The sequence below is a fragment of the Dendrobates tinctorius genome, unplaced genomic scaffold, assembly GCF_039654945.1.
Source record: "Dendrobates tinctorius isolate UK_male_01 unplaced genomic scaffold, ASM3965494v1 ptg000032l, whole genome shotgun sequence".
NCBI lineage: Eukaryota > Metazoa > Chordata > Amphibia > Anura > Dendrobatidae > Dendrobates > Dendrobates tinctorius.
This window is the reverse complement of record NW_027361700.1, coordinates 8,671,389-8,687,634: the sequence shown is the minus strand read 5'-3', so window position 1 is coordinate 8,687,634 and position 16,246 is coordinate 8,671,389. Positions and strand designations below refer to the sequence as shown.

General features: G+C 43.4%; 1 protein-coding gene across 2 annotated transcripts in view; it reads left to right on the top strand.

The window, feature by feature from the left end:
- Positions 1-16,246, top strand: part of UQCC1 (ubiquinol-cytochrome c reductase complex assembly factor 1) — a 163,900-nt gene that overhangs the window by 138,388 nt on the left and 9,266 nt on the right. For both annotated transcript variants that reach the window (XM_073572379.1, XM_073572378.1), the window contains exons 8-9: positions 6,316-6,393; positions 7,848-7,961. In XM_073572379.1, coding sequence (XP_073428480.1) covers positions 6,316-6,393; positions 7,848-7,961 — 192 coding nt within the window. The remainder of the gene's footprint in view (positions 1-6,315; positions 6,394-7,847; positions 7,962-16,246) is intronic.

Genomic DNA, 16,246 nt, shown 5'->3' with positions numbered 1-16,246 from the left:
AGGCCCAGCGTCTGCGCACTGCAGTACTTGGCTCTACCCTCAACAGGGAAGATCAGTACGCATTAACAGGAGCCACGACACGAAGCAAGGAAGATGACATCACATGAAGATGGGAGGCGCTGGACCCGGACTTGCGACGCCCATCGGACCCGACCAGTCAAAATTTAGTATTTTAGTAAATTTGTTAACCTCGGAGATCCTTCACATAATCTACAAAGTGTAATGAATAAAGGAAAAGTTATTTATTTTTTCCCTTAGAATGTACGAGTAGTCCCATTTTTTAACTTTCATAAGGGGGAATAGAAAAAAAGAAAACCCCTCACAATTTCATCCTACTATGGAAATATCCTATACGTGGTCACATTTAATGGTTTGGTCACATGGTATGGCCCCTGAAAGAAAGGAACACCATTTGGAGCTTAAATTTTGCCCTAATGGTTTCCTATTAACCTATTGCGTTTGCAGAGCTCCTGAGGTGTACGTTCAGAGGAACCACCCGTTTCCCCATAACTGATCGCATTTTTGGAAAATATACCCCTCAAGGCATTTTTCATTTACTATTTTGACCCCAAAAGTGTTTTAAAGAAATGTATGTGTGGTAGATGGCACAAAGTGAAAACTTAATTTTTTTTTCCCCAAATAGTTTTTTATCATCACTAACTTATTGGTAAAAGTGACATTTTACTTTATTCCAGGCTCCAGTATATCACTGATGGGAGGGGGGTATCATTATAATGAAGTCAGGAGGCAGTGATTTCTTCCAGGCACTGCACACCCCCGGAGCCTTGAAGAAATCATTAGCATATAACATTATTAATGAATTTCTCAAGATCTACATTGCAGCTATGAGGCATACAGGTCAGACTGGTTTAACCATTCTATTACCTATATGCCCATAGTAATAGTTCAAAATCGTCCAGGGGGTGACAGATTCCTTGTAGGCTATGTGCACAGGTGTTGCGGATTCTGCTTCGTTTCCGCAGCATTTTTGGCCCTGCGGAAACGCAGCAGTTCCGCAGACATGGTACAGTACCATGTTAGCCTATGGCATTTCAAATCCGCTGTGCTCACGCTACGGTTTTGCTGCGGTTTACAAATCGCAGCATGTCAATTGTTTGTGCGGATTCCGCAGCGGTTTCACACCTTTAACAAAGTAGAGGTGTGAAACCGCAGGGCAAAACCGCAGGCTAAGGCTACTTTCACACTAGCGTGTGTGACGTACGTCGCAATGCGCCGTTTTGGAGAAAAAACACATCCTGCAAAGTTGCCCGCAGGATGCGTTTTTTCTCCATAGACTTGCATTAGCGACGTATGGCCACACGTTGCATCCATCGCGCGACGGATGCGTCGTGTTTTGGCGGCCACGACGCAGAAAAAAAGTTACATGTAACTTTTTTTCTGCGTCGTGTCCGCCATTTTCGACCGCACATGCATGGCCGAAACTCCGCCCCCTCCCTGGACATTACAGTGGGGCTGCGGATGCGTTGAAAAACTGCATCTGTTGCCCCCGTTGTGCAAATCTTTCACAACGTGCGTCGGTACGTCGGCCCGACGCATTGCGACGGGCCCGTACCGACGCAAGTGTGAAAGTAGCCTAATCCGCCGGAAAACCGCAGGTCACTTTACCTGCGGATCCGCGCGGAAAAACCCGCAGGTGAATCCGCAGCGTGTGCACATAGCCTTAAAGTGGTTGTCTAGCATTATCATACTTGTGCGTTATCCTTAGGGGAAGTGTCAGACGGACGTGTAACCCGGACGAGGATCGCAGCGCAGTGCTCGGGGACTGGCTGTCGACTCTCAGTCATCAATATTAGACTGAGTAGGGTTCCCCCAAAGATCAGCTGTTTTCAGCTCTGGTACCGGTTGGATGTGAAAAAAGACAGAAAAGCTTCGTTCCATTTAATGCAGCTCAGCTCCTATCCTCTTGCAGCTCTGCTTCAATAAGACCTAATCGGCAGTTCTTGGCAACTGCCACTACACCGTGAACAGAGCCATGCTGCTTCCGATCTGTTCACAGTTTACATCTGGCTGACACCTGAGATGGTAGCAGCTGATCGGAGGTGGTAGCTCATCAGTGTCCTAAGATTGGACAATCCCTTTAAGAATTTTATATACAGCTATAGGCAAGGAAGTCTTGGATTTGATTTCTTTAGGCACGATTTCATAAAGTACGGTTTTTGACCTCACTAAGTAGTATTGCAGGGATTTTTCCCAAATTGATGGTCAGTATGTAGAAGACATATAAAGGATATAAGAATAAAGTCTGTCTTCACTGTACTTCATTAGACAATTTAAAGGGTTCAAACAAGATTAAGGAAACACAAGTTATTCTTATAGAATTTCAAGTCACTACAACACTAAAAGAGAAATAAACTTTGTTGTCAACCCAAATCTTAAGCACTTTGGAGCTCAAGTGTCAAGGCTTTCACATTGAAATGACTCGGTATCTTTTTACCATCAGATTGACAGAAAGCCTCAAGTCTACAGTCACAACTCCGGCATTAAACTAGATTTTTCCCATTTTTTTTATCCTGTAGGGAAAAGCAATAGACGGCTGAAGAAGTAGATTATCCGTGCAATGTGCTGAACTTCGTGACTACAGCCAAAATAACCTTCTATATGAAATGGCACAACTTTCAGTTGATGAAGAAAATGTCATTAACTTTGCTCTAATTTAATATAGGGATTGCTGTATGGTTGGCTATGCTGACCTCACTTGTGCAAGCTAGCACATCCAAAAAGCTCTGTGCTCTGGCTGCTGTCATTGACACAGTCCGTCTAGAAGACGGCCGCTTGACTGGAATCCAAGAATGGCTGATGCTTTTTAAGTCGAGCACATTACTGAAAGGACAAGGGACATGGAAACGAATATTTACCTAAACATGGCAAACTTTGGGCAGCTTCGCTGTAGCTGTTCTGTAAACACTACGTTTCTAAAAACGTTTCATAAATCATTTCCACTTGCATAAATACAGATGTTGGATGAAATGTGACAATAGAAGTGACTTAAAGGGATTTACCACATCTGGGCACCTGAACAGTTTCTGACAAACCAGAGGGACCCATTCGACACTTTTAAGTTCCTTTATAATATGACAAGCATGATACAGCTCCAGGTATTAAAAAAAGGTCAGATATTCATGACTTTTTTTCTCAGTGCTTTAATATTTTTCATAGTTAAAACTGGAAAGGATTCAAACTTAGTGTGCGACCCGTTTGATCACTAGCGACCCCCCTTGGCACATATTGTCCTGGGACATGAGACTTACAACCAAAATTAATTTTAAAGAAGCTTTCCCATCAAAGTTTTTATACTCTTACTATATTGCAGCCATCATAATAATACATAGCACTGTGTACTTACAATTGCTCATTTTGTCCTTCTACCAAGCTAAAGCCCCCTTCACACATAGCGAGATCGCTAGCGATATCGCTAAAGCGTCACCGATTTTGTGACGCAACAGCGATATCGCTAGCGATCTCGCTACATGTGACCCTTACCTCCGACCCGGCTCCCCGCTGGATATCGCTGATCGCGTGAGATTGTCCTGGTCCATTTCTTGTCGTCGGCTTCCTGCTGGTGCCGACGAGCAACTCCATGGAGGCGGGCAGAAGACGTCACCCTCGCTGCGTGTGACAGGTAAGTGACGACCGCTGCTGCATCGCTGGTGAGATCTGCCTGTTTGGCAGCTCACTAGCGACCATTTAGCGATGCACCAGCGATCCTGACCGGTTCGTATCGTTGTCGGGATCGCTGGTGCATCGCTACATGTAACGGGACCTTAATTCTTCTCTTTTCTCTGCTCTATGTAGAAACACGAAATCTCTTGTCCCTGCATTTATCATCCCCATTTTCAACTCCTGACTCAGCGGCTCCACTCCCTTTCCCTGCCATAGACTTTTGCAGTGACTCATGACTTGTGCAGACAAAATTGACCTCATATTTCTACATAGAGCTTAGAAGGATTCAGCTTGTCGGTTATTAATTACGTGATGTCGTAGACCTAATGGAAAAGAGAAGAATTAGCTGGGTACAAAGGCAAAATGAGCAATTGTAAGTGCACAGTGCTATATAATATGATTGCAATATATTAAGATGATACAAATTTTGATGGGTAGAGTGCTTCTTTAAAATGGTTGTCTTCAGGAGCGTACTGCTTCCCGGCCTCTTGGCTTCCTGCTTGTAGGTGGTTGTGCTCCCCTGATCGATTGACAGTTTGAGTCAGTGGCATGGTTGTGCCATTGGCCCAAACTGCTCTCTGTGATGAGTGGCAGAGCAGGGACCCTGAAGCTGGCTAGATGCTGCGATGTGACCATGACCAGCTTCAGAGTAGCACTTTGAAATATCTTGCGCTACGCGTGCGCTCCCTACCTAGGAGACTGGTAACTAGTAGTATAATCTAAAATGCTGTATTCAAAAAGCAGGCAAAATTGGTATAGAAATTACTTTATTGATTTTATTTGTATTGGAACAATAGAGCTTTAAAAGAGCATAAAACAAGACACATAATTAAAAATGGCTTAAAAAAAAAAGAGGAAGGTGTGTCATGATTGAAAATCACAAAGCTAGATCATATATAATATTATAAATTAACAGATGTCAAAGTGCGTTGGGCAAGCAAATGCATTCATGCAAATAATATGAATAAATTAAATCTAAAAATAACTGATAATGATAAATACTGTAATAAGCGAAAATACATATACGGTAAATGTTTAGTGACCAAAGAAGATAACTATAATAGATCCAGACATAGATAGATGTTTATTGCACAGTGACAGATAGAAAAGCCCAAAATAATGAAGTTGTATATTAGGGTGAACAAATGATACTAACCATGCCACAGCCCTCTCGCACCATTGCAACAAGGGTTTCGCTACCACTTCGTCAGGGGGTCTGTGGTATTCATGGGCTTTTGAATATTTTGGGATTTTCTTGTTATGTTTTTTGGTCATTATTGGTAGACTGCAGAGGTGGCCAGTAACGTAGGCAACAAGCAGTAAACAATATAGTTAAAATCCCTTATCTGAGTGATAACCGTAAATAGTAAATTGTAATGGTGTTAGTTTTTAAAAGCAAATTGCAATTTTACCCATTTAATGTTATGAAAAAAAAATAATATAAAGATTAATGTTGTTTTTTTTACATATTGAATAACACAATTATTAGGTTACTTTATATAGAGCTGTTATTTGGTCACTGTCAGGTGGCATTATTGTATGGCAGGATTTACTTTGATGTTTTGTGGCCCTGCTTCTTGGGCACTGTCCAGTATATCATTCTTTCAGTTTACAGAACATTATTGGTATTTAGACTACTATATAAACGTGTCTGTACGATGCTATTAAGTAGGCACTATTTGGTGTTGTCATTTGAACACAGTATGGACGTACATTAGAAAAGAACATTAATAGAAGCTACTCCATAGAGAACGATCCAATAAAAGACACACTCCAAAAGGACATCTAGTGATTATCAAGTGTTCTAAAAAAAGGTATAAGGTTTTAAGTTTTTGCAAGCTTAATCAAAAACTAACAGAAAAGAAACAGAAAGTGTACAATTGGAAGAAATAATAAATAGTTAATAAATAGATCTTGAAATAAAATCTTGCGCTGAGATAATCTTATAAATGTGCCCATGTGTAATGGTCGTGTCTGACCATACAGGGACATGGTCTGATCATACTACAGCTCCTGGGCAGGGGAGGAAGCAAAAGAGAATATAGACATTATAGCAGGGGATCACAGCGGATTCTTTCTGTGAGGTAAAACATTTCCCTTGCCTGTTTATAAACAACATTTTACCTCAAAGAAAGAATCATTTGTGATTTCTTGCTAGTCTGTCTGTATCCTCTCTTTTGCTTCCTCCCATGCCCAGGAGCTGCGGTATGATCAGACCATGTCCCTGTTCGGTCAGACACGGCCATTACACAGTACTTAGCAGGGGCACATTTATAGTGCCTACTATGTGATGTATATGCCGCGGCCCCAATGTGTCTTATTTGATATATATTATTTGTTAAAGCAGGGGTGAGGAACCTCCGGCCTGTGGCCCGCTCTGATCTTTTCTGTTGTGGTCTCCTGAGGAAGTTTATCACCTTCTAAGCACATCTAGAATAAAACCGCATCGAAACTCTGATAACACAAAACTATCAGCACTCCCTCCTTCCTAGGTGCAGAAGAAAAGCAGCTGCAAGTCAGGAGGATGTCAAGAAAACACCCAGTTTTGAACGTATATCAGTTTAAAAATCGCAAGCACTGAGTTTATGATGATTTTCCATTACATGCATAATAAAATGATTTTTTTTTTTTCAGATTGATTCTGTGACAATGAAGAACACAACAAAAGCTTTAACAGAAATATTTTATGCATCCATATTTGGATATGATGAGGTATGATCTAACGCCAAGAGCTGTCGAAATAATGCTATATTTATCATTAACCCTATTGTGTGCCGTGCCATGAAGTACACGTATATTATGGAATGCCGGGGATTGAGGCACCATTCTGCATATGACAATTATTGCGATCGTACAAGCAACAACCCTTATCCATGCCATGGTATGCACTAAAGAGGTTATAACAGAACAAAGGAACATGTGATAATCCCACAGGCAAAAGGGCATCTAATCAGCAACAGGGTGGGGGTAGGGAAGTGTGGCCGAATCTCCACTACAAAATCTTTAAAAGGCCCTGCTCTAAAGCTGACTATACACTGATGGATAATCGTAAAGGAACATTCTTAAAAATGAGCATTGCAGAATTATTTTCCGTGTAAACAGGCTGCCAGGTGCCCTGTGAACAAGCAAGAAACTCGTTCATCAGGTGAAATAATCTTTTGCACAGCACGAAAGATTATCGTTTTTTGCAGTACATCATTGTGGATTCACACTGACAGAGACATGCCTACTCGTATATAGCGATCTACTACAGATTTCTCAGTGCACATGATACTGAGATACTGATTTGCCCTGTTGAGGGCAGAGTAAAGTACTGCAGTGCGCAGGCACCTGGAAAGGTCAGAGAGGCCCAGCCCCTGCGCACTGCAGTACTTGGCTCTGCCCTCAACAGGGCAAATCAGTACGCCTGCGCAGGAGCCGCGACACGAAGCAAAGAAGATGACGACATCACATGAAGATGGGAGGCAGCGGACCTGTGACGCCCATCAGACTGGACCACCCCCGGGTGAGTATAATAAAACTTGCTTTTTTTATCTTTCTGGTTGGATCAGAGGCTTATCTACAACATTCTAGAATGCTGTAGATAAGCCCCGAAAGGCGGTGGCCGCAGCTTATAGCTGAAAAACGAGGACTCTGGTCATTTAACCCCTTGAAGGCAAATAAATGCCTCCCCTCATTTTTTGAGGTTTTCAGATTACTATTATAGCAGTCTTGGATTGTTTTATATGTGACTGTTTTACTGTTTCATATTGCACTTTGTTTTGGAGCACAACGTGCACATATATTGGCAATTTTTACGTAATTATTAGCTTAGCTCACTGACATGCATTTTGAAAGTCAGTGATGTTTGAATAGATTTTCATATATTTAAGTTGCCCTTGGATTGTCCTTATTTTCCCGTTATATATTGATGTGTATTTCTGCACTGAGCTCATTTACACTTGAGTGTTCTATTTCCTCCTTTGAGGAAGCATTAATTAGTCCCCCCATTTTTTTTTTTTTAATATTTCAGAATTAATTTTCATAACAAATATGATTTATAAAATCAGGTGCAGCTGAATTCTGTAGGTAGGATGGTTGGTAATGTAGGTGTAGGTTCTGCAGATATTATCCTTGATTAACATTATTGATGAATGCAGTTTTAATATTTTTTTTGTCTGATTTAGGGGATTATATCTGATGATCGTGTCCTGTCCTCTGCAATTTGGCGTAATCTTTTCAACATGAAGTGTGATGATCCCCGGCAACTGGAGCTAATGGTTGAATATGTGCGCAAACAGGTAAATTGCTCAAATCCTCTTATATTTTTCCAAAGGTGATTTTAACTGGGGTATGAATCAAGGTTATGTAAAATGATATGTACACCTTCGCAAGTCACTATTTTTTTTTTTTTACTTAGGTCATGTTTTCAAGGCAGAAATGTTACCTATTTTCTGCACCTGTCTTGCACCACAATTTTCTTTAGTTATTTCATTTTTCTTGCTTTTTTCTGCATTTTGGTGCAGATTTGCCACAGCCCTATTTTTCTACATTTTCTTATTTTTCATTTTTTTTATGTGCATTTTTTCAGTCTCCCGGTAGCTAAAAATGCACCAAAAAAACGTAATGTACTGCAGCGTCTTTAATGCGCCATGGGCATGAGTTTCACATCTACTAAGATTAGAACTATTAAATGCAATAGATTTTCTGCATACAAAAAGGCAGTGGAAAAAATGCAGCGTTAACGCTGGCGTCACTGTCCCCGCCTTTTGTCGAATTGAACAGGAAGAGGAAGTCTGAGCTGCGGGTGATCTCTGACTTCCTGTTTATGTTCAGTTCGGCAGAAGATGGGGCCAGTGATGCCAGCTCTGATTGGGTGCCAGGCTCACATGTCATAACCGCATGAGAATCCCGGGGAGAGCGAATGCCAACTCCGCTGGAATGGCACCGGCACGGAAGGTCCGTATAAGCTTTTTTATTTTATCAGGGCCAAGCATGGGTTATGACAAGGAGTTGTCCAACAACTTCTTTAAAATGAAGAAACTTTGAACCAGGGTGTGGAAAACCACACAAATCACGACTTCTAGATCCAAATATTGCAACAAAGATAACTTTATTAAAGACCACAGACAGGAACAATGGGGGGGAGCATGTGCAGGGGACAATAAAGTGCAACAGTGCTGAAAGACGCACCAAACTTTATAAATAAATCAATTGCTGTAAACAGACAGTAAATGTAAATTTAAGTCATAGTGCCACATTGGTATAATTGCCGGTAATGTTCATATATGCATTCTCAAACTTAATGCCCATGAGACAAACGCTAAAAAACTCAGCCCATTAGTCTGTCCCTTTTAAGGTATCCCTTAAAATTAAGGTAACCCCTCTGAGGATGATAAAGCAAATGCACATAATATTAATGCTAACCTAAATTAGGGACAGGAAGGGTGATATAAAATCACCTATCTCAGAATATGACCATCATGATATCCATTGTCCACATAGTATCGCCAAGGGATAATGGTTGGGAGCATATAGTTATAAATGAGACATGCGCAACCCCCACAGATAAGAGTACTTAGTGTGCTCCTGCAGAACATTACCATGTGGGGAAAAGGAGAGTAAGGTATAGACGTTTTACCTATATGGGCACTGGTGCGATCAGACCGGCCGGCGGCGCGTCTCCCCGACACGCGTTTCGGAGCGAGGCTCCTTCGTCCTACTTCGTTGCGATACTATGTGGACAATGGATATCATGATGGTCATATTCTGAGATAGGTGATTTTATATCACCCTTCCTGTCCATAATTTAGGTTAGCATTAATATAATGTGCATTTGCTTTATCATCCTCAGAGGGGTTACCTTAATTTTAACGGATACCTTAAAAGGGACAGTATTATGGGCTGAGTTTTTTAGAGTTTGTCTCATGGGCATTAAGTTTGAGAATGCATATATGAACATTACCAGGAATTATACCAATGTGGCACTATGACTTAAATTTACATTTACTGTCTGTTTACAGCAATTGATTTATTTATAGAGTTTGGTGCGATTTTTTTTCAGGTTTGGTGCGTCTTTCAGCACTGTTGCACTTTATTGTCCCCTGCACATGCTCCCCCCCATTGTTCCTGTCTGTGGTCTTTAATAAAGTTATCTTTGTTGCAATATTTGGATCTAGAAGTCGTGATTTGTGTGGTTTTCCACACCCCGGTTCTATGTTAGATAACAACTGATCCGTAATTGTCCATTATTTAAACAGCACATGTTTACGGAAATTCACTTATAATATGCTGTTGCATACCTTTGCTGTGATATAATGAAGAAACTTTGCAAATGGTCTTGATTCCATATTTCCTATAGGTGTGTGTCTACAGCTCCTATACAGAATCATTTGACTCCCTGGTAACGGGCATAGTAAAATACTCAGCTGGTTTTGCAGGGGTGTAGAATTTTGTGTCTCCATACATTTAATACACATGTTCTATTATAGGGTGGTCATAAATGGGACTTGTCCCCCTCTATGATGTCCATATTTACAGAGCAAATGGACAGAGATGATCTTTTAAACAATCACTTTGAGAAACATGAAAACAGAATTTCTACTTCAGAACATAGCATTACAGATGCCCTTTATAGGGCTTTTCCAACGAAGCCTTTAGGAAGAGGACGGATGACTATAAAACTGATTGTAGTATGAACAAATCCAACAAACTTCTGTTGCTTTTTTCGGATGGATGTCTTTTCAAAGATTGTTTTACAATTAAAGTAGTTCAGAGTTGTTGGACGCAGGGATGCTGTTGTGATAAGCCCACGTTTTCACCAATCATAGTTATAATCCTTATTCATAAATTGAATGTTATTGGTCTTTGAGTATTGTATAGTCTTTTTGAGAGATCAGATCACAATTTAAGACATCTAGTCAATTTCGATATTGATCAAATCTATTAATAATTTTTTTTATATAATTATAACATTTTTAGTTTTATTTACCAGTGACATATATTTTTCCTATAGGTGCACAAATTCTAATATAATAGCATGATTCAGAACCATGTTATACTATACATGTTAAAGGGCTTTCTAATCATCGTAAATGGGTAACATTGCAAAGTGCTTGTAAAAACAAGCAACTTTTCAGTTTTCCTCTTATTAAAAAAAAATGCTTTTTGTTTTCCACATTGGAAGAGCTTTTTTTATTTCATAATTTATTTTGCCTTGCCTAAATTACTGGCCAGCTCTATCAGCAGTGGCTAGATTCCTTGGCAAGGATCGCAGCTCTTACACTTCGGGCCAGCAGTTCAACCATATCGCTGGTGTGAACTGTCACTCAATTGAGAGCGCACTGTCACCATCAAGCAGGAAGTTTGCATGTGCATTCCTGATTGACTTGGGGCAACCCCTGTAAGTAGAGGCTCACTTTCAATATGAGATCATTTCGCATCAGAAGCGGGCATATTGGCTACTTATCTTGGTAGCTAACGATGAGAGACATTTGTAAAGTCTGTTTATCATGCTTTAATATAAAGCAGCTGGTCACACTCACAGCGGTGCAGGAGATAGATCTTAAGTCTTTCTCCATGTTTTATTGTGCAGACACATTACACATAAAGTTGGCATGCAGTAAACAACCCACTAGGGGCATTTCTTAATAATGTCTAGTGTGTTATTGCTAGCATATGGATGTGCTGAGGACGCAGGGGAGGCTCGTGCGCTACCCTCACCGAAATCTTGCGGAGCGAAGCTTGAGTTTCCAACATCAGTGTCTTCTGTGGTTTGGTCTTTGTAGCTAGACTGAAACTTGTTAAACGAAATAAACACCACTGTGACATGCTTAATAATCCTTCAATTCCAAAGAATGTTTTAGTGTTTAGTCTCATGTGGATTTTGTAGGTCCTTCTAAGGTTTGGTTTTAATGATGTCTTTTTCTGCATGGACTGAACTGTACGGGTCTGCAGAAACACCTGTGAGTTACGTAATCCTTTCCCAAATGACTCCTTCTTCCTTTCATAGATTCTGTGAGATATTTACCAAATATATAAGTAGTCTGAAGGTGTAACTCTAGTTAACCCTCCTTATTCAAAGTCACGACAAGTGGCCATCAGATCTTCCCCCGGCTTGTAGAAGAGCTGGAATCATTTAGTACTTTTTAATAAGGTTTTTAAAATTCGCTTTTGTAAATCCATTACGAAAAAAAAAAATGCTAAGTTTTAATTTCCAAAGTTTTTTTTTTCTTAACACAAGGTATTCATTATGGATTATGTGAGATTGGGCTTGAACAGCAGTGTTAACAAGTACGGGACAGGCAGGATCTTGAGAGTAGATTGAAATTTTTTTTTTTTTCAACCTTCTCTCTAACATGTCATTGTTTATTCAGCTGCTCCGTGTTCCTGCCACTCTGCGAACTGGTGCTTTTGCTGGCTGAACACAGGCCAAGCATGGTGAAAACAGTTCCCAGACCTTCGGGACACTCAATGTATGCTAAGCAGTGTTATTCTACCAGACGTCTTCCAGAGACCTAGTGTAGCTCGTGCGCACCTTGCGGACATGAGTTATTGAGTTGGTTGGGTGATGGTTGATTCCAGTAGAGTTGCCACCAGTCTATACTTTGCCTAGATATACACAAAGTGACATTCTAATCGGGGCATGTTCATATTTATAAGTCACATTTCTGGATAATGGGCTAGTACTGGAAATCTGTAGCAGAAAAGCAATAAAACTGTAGCTTCCAAATTATAATGTATGTCTACTTATCACTAATAGTTTTTGAAGATATTTTTTAAAAGTCTACAAAGCAACTATGTTTTTACCTCTGTGCAACTAGTGCAGCAAAACCACAGACAATATAAATATATTGCAACATCCTGAAATATTTGGGTTATAATAAAGTGCAAAGCAGAGATCCCCAACTTTTTGTAGGTCATAAGCAACTTTTATGTACAACTGATGCCATTGAACCACTTTGAATATTATACAGAAAAGGTTATCATCAAATCATAAAGACCCAGTTGGAAACTATTGGGTACATTTGACATGGAGAAGGACTTGGGGATCCTAGTTAATGATAAACTTACCTGGAGCAGCCAGTGCTAGGCAGCGGCTGCCAAGGCAAACAGGATCATGGGGTGCATTAAGAGGTCTGGATACGCATGATGAGAGCATTATACTGCCTCTGTACAAATCCCTGGTTAGTCCGCACATGAAGTACTGTGTACAGTTTTGGGCACTTGTGCTCAGGAAGGATATAATGGAACTAGAGCGAGTACAAAGGAGGGCAACAAAATTAATAAAGGGGATGGGGGAACTACGTACCCAGGGAGATTAGCAAAATTAGGGTTATTTAGTCTAGAAAAAAGACGACTGAGGGGACATCTAATAACCATGTATATGTATATAAGGGGACAATACAAATATCTCTCCGAGGATCTGTTTATACCAAGGAAGGTGACAGTCACAAGGGGGCATTCTCTGCGTCTGGAGGAGAAAAGGTTTTTCCACCAACATAGAAAAGGATTCTTTACTGTTAGGGCAGTGAGAATCTGAAATTCCTTGCCTGAAGAGGTGGTGATGGCGAACTCAGTCGAGGGGTTCAAGAGAGGCCTGGATGTCTTCCTGGAGCTTAACAATATTGTATCTTACAGTGATTAGGTTCTTTAGAACAGTGGTCCCCAACCTTTTTTGCACCAGGGACCGGTTTCAAGCAAGACCATTCTTCCATGGCCCGGCAGGGTGGGGATGGAGGTGTGGCAGGGGCGGGGCTTTGGTCATAAGGGGGTGGGGCTATGGACACGGTTGTAGTGTAGCAGTGCATACTTATAATTAAATAACATTTATAATGTGACTCAACTCACCATAGGTTTTGAATGAGTGCTCCATTACCCCATCACTCCCTTCTCCCCATCACTGCCATCTCTCCATCATTGCCTTCACCCCATCACTCCCTTCTCCCCATCATTGCCTTCACCCCATCACTGCCATCTTTCCATCATTGCCTTCACCCCATCACTGACGTCTCTCCGTCATTGCCTTCACCCCATCACTGCAGTCTCCCCATCACTCCCTTCTCCCCATCATTGCCTTCACCCCATCACTGACGTCTCTCCATCACTTCCATCAATGCCTTCTCCCATTACCCCCTCATGGCCTTCTCCCATTACCCCCTCATGGCCTTCTCTCCCCATCATGGTCTTCTCCTCATGTCCCATCTCCTCCAGGGCCAGGCTCCACCTACACAAACACAGACAGACAGACATACACACACACACACACACACACACACACATATATACACACACCACCTCTCTCCTCTCACCTGTCGCAGCATCGCCCGCGCTTCCTCGCTCTGACACAGCAGCGGCCGCGGCGCACTCCTCTCTGTGTCAGTCAGAGACAGGAAGCGCGGGCGGCGGGCAGGAAGCTGGACGGGTCCTTGCAGCTCCGCTCCTGCTATTCCCTCTTGCAGGCAGCGGAGCGGCTTGATCGCTCCCTGCCCGCCGCTACACGCAGTTTAAGAATTGCTGCGCACCGCCCCAGCCCCCGCTACGCCACTGACCGCCCCTGGCTCCCCTTGTGTCCGCGGACCGGCAAGGGCACTGCAGCGGCCCGGTGCTGGGCCGCGGACCGGCGGTTGGGGACCCCTGCTTTTAAAGGACGTAGATCTGGGGATTTATTCTGACGGAATAAAGGCTGAACTGGATGGACAAATGTCTTTTTCCGGTCTTGCTAACTATGTTACTATATGTGACGAGGTCAGCTTACGCTGAGTCGACTTTTTCTTTAGAGTGGACCCTCTGGGTCGTGGCACCCACCCACCTAGGGCGAGCTGACCTTGTGAGGAACCACCCTATACAGGGAGTGTCAGGGGCAAGACCAAGGGGGTGAGCCACCACGACTGCTGGCACCAGACGGCCTGCTCAGGTAGACACTAGGTACGAGTGTCTGACAACAAGGACGTGCAGGAAACAAGACAAGACGTAAGTTCAAGGTATCTTCATTAAGACAAGTTCAGGATAACATTCAGTGCAAAACGTGATAACAAGCAAACACGGCAAGGTGCGTGCATGGCACGCCAAGGTCCATGGAATAGTACGTGCTAGAAGGCAAGCCTGGTTACCGGCAAGGATACGATGGCATCGGACTCCGGGCAGCTGGCAGGGATCAGGGCGTCAGGCTGTAGACTTCATGCTTACGATCTCTGGCAGGGATGGCAGGTTCCGGGAATCCAGCAGGCAAACCAGGGTACAAGCAAGGAGGCACGACAGATCTCCAGGCATGGTGCGTGTTAGGGAACACGCCGAGGTCCAAGGCAAGATTCCAGGCAGGGTGCGTGCTAGGGGCACACCAGGGTCCAGGGCAAGGTGCAAGGCAAGGTGCGTGTGTAGGGGACACGCCAGGTTCAAAGTACGATACGCGGTGCGTGTGTAGGGAACACGCCAGGGTTCAAAGTTCAACATACAAGACAGTATGCGTGTGTAGAGACATGCCAAGGCACTAGGGACAAGGCAGAGTCCTGCGCGTGCAGAGGGCACGCCAGGGTCATAGTTCAAGGCAGAGTCCTGCGTGTGCAGAGGGGCACGCCAGGGTCAGGGTTCAAGGCAGAGTCCTGCGCGTGCAGAGAGACACACCATGGTCAGGGTTCAAGGCAGAGTCCTGCGTGTGCATAAGGGCACGCCAGGGTCAGGGTTAAAAGCAGAGTCCTGCACGTGCAGAGGACACGCCAGGGACAGAGTACAGGCTCTGTGCGAGCGAGAGGGTACGACAGTGTACATGGCAAGACCTGCGCGTACTTTTACAGAAGCACGGGGAGGTATGCCACGGGGCAGGCGAGGGCGAGAAGCACGGAGAGCACAGTGCAGAGACAGCGTAGGTGCAAGGAAGCACAGAGAGCACGACTGGGCACTGGCTAGCTGGTCGGGCTGCAGCACAAACAGGCGAGCAAGACTCCAGTGAACCCGGCTGGGGCATAGCAGGTGACACAGCTGTCACTGACCGACGAGCATGGCAGAGGCACAAGCAGGCGGGCACGGCTGAGGCACAAGCAGGAGGCTAGGAAGGCCAGGTGCATGCAAAGGGCACACGAAGAGACAAGGCAAAGCTAGGCAGGGTACGGAACAATGAGCGGAACGTAGGCAGAAACACAGAGCCAGGTCAGAGCGAGAACAGAGTTAGCAGCGGAGCGTAGGCCGAAGCCCAGAGCCGGGTCAAGGGAGAACCTTGAGACTAGTGTGGAAATGTGCAAGAGAGCACTAGAGGTAAGAGAGGAGGAATGGTGTGTGTGCCAGGAGGCACTACAGAGCACCATAGGTCAGAAATGAGGAATGGTGCATGTGCCAGGAGGCACAACAGAGCACCATAGGTAAGAGCAAGAAAGAACAAGCAAAGACAGAGAACGTAGGAAGGACCACAAGGCAAAGCATAGCAAAGGCAAGACATGCCAAAGCAGAGAACATCGGAAGGACTACAAGTCCAAGCATGACACAGACAAAACATGGCACGAGAGACAACACAAGACAAGGCATGAAACAAGAGGCAGAGTGCAAGCACAGAGCCTGTGCAGAGACGCACTACAGAGCAGAGTGCAGGGGCACA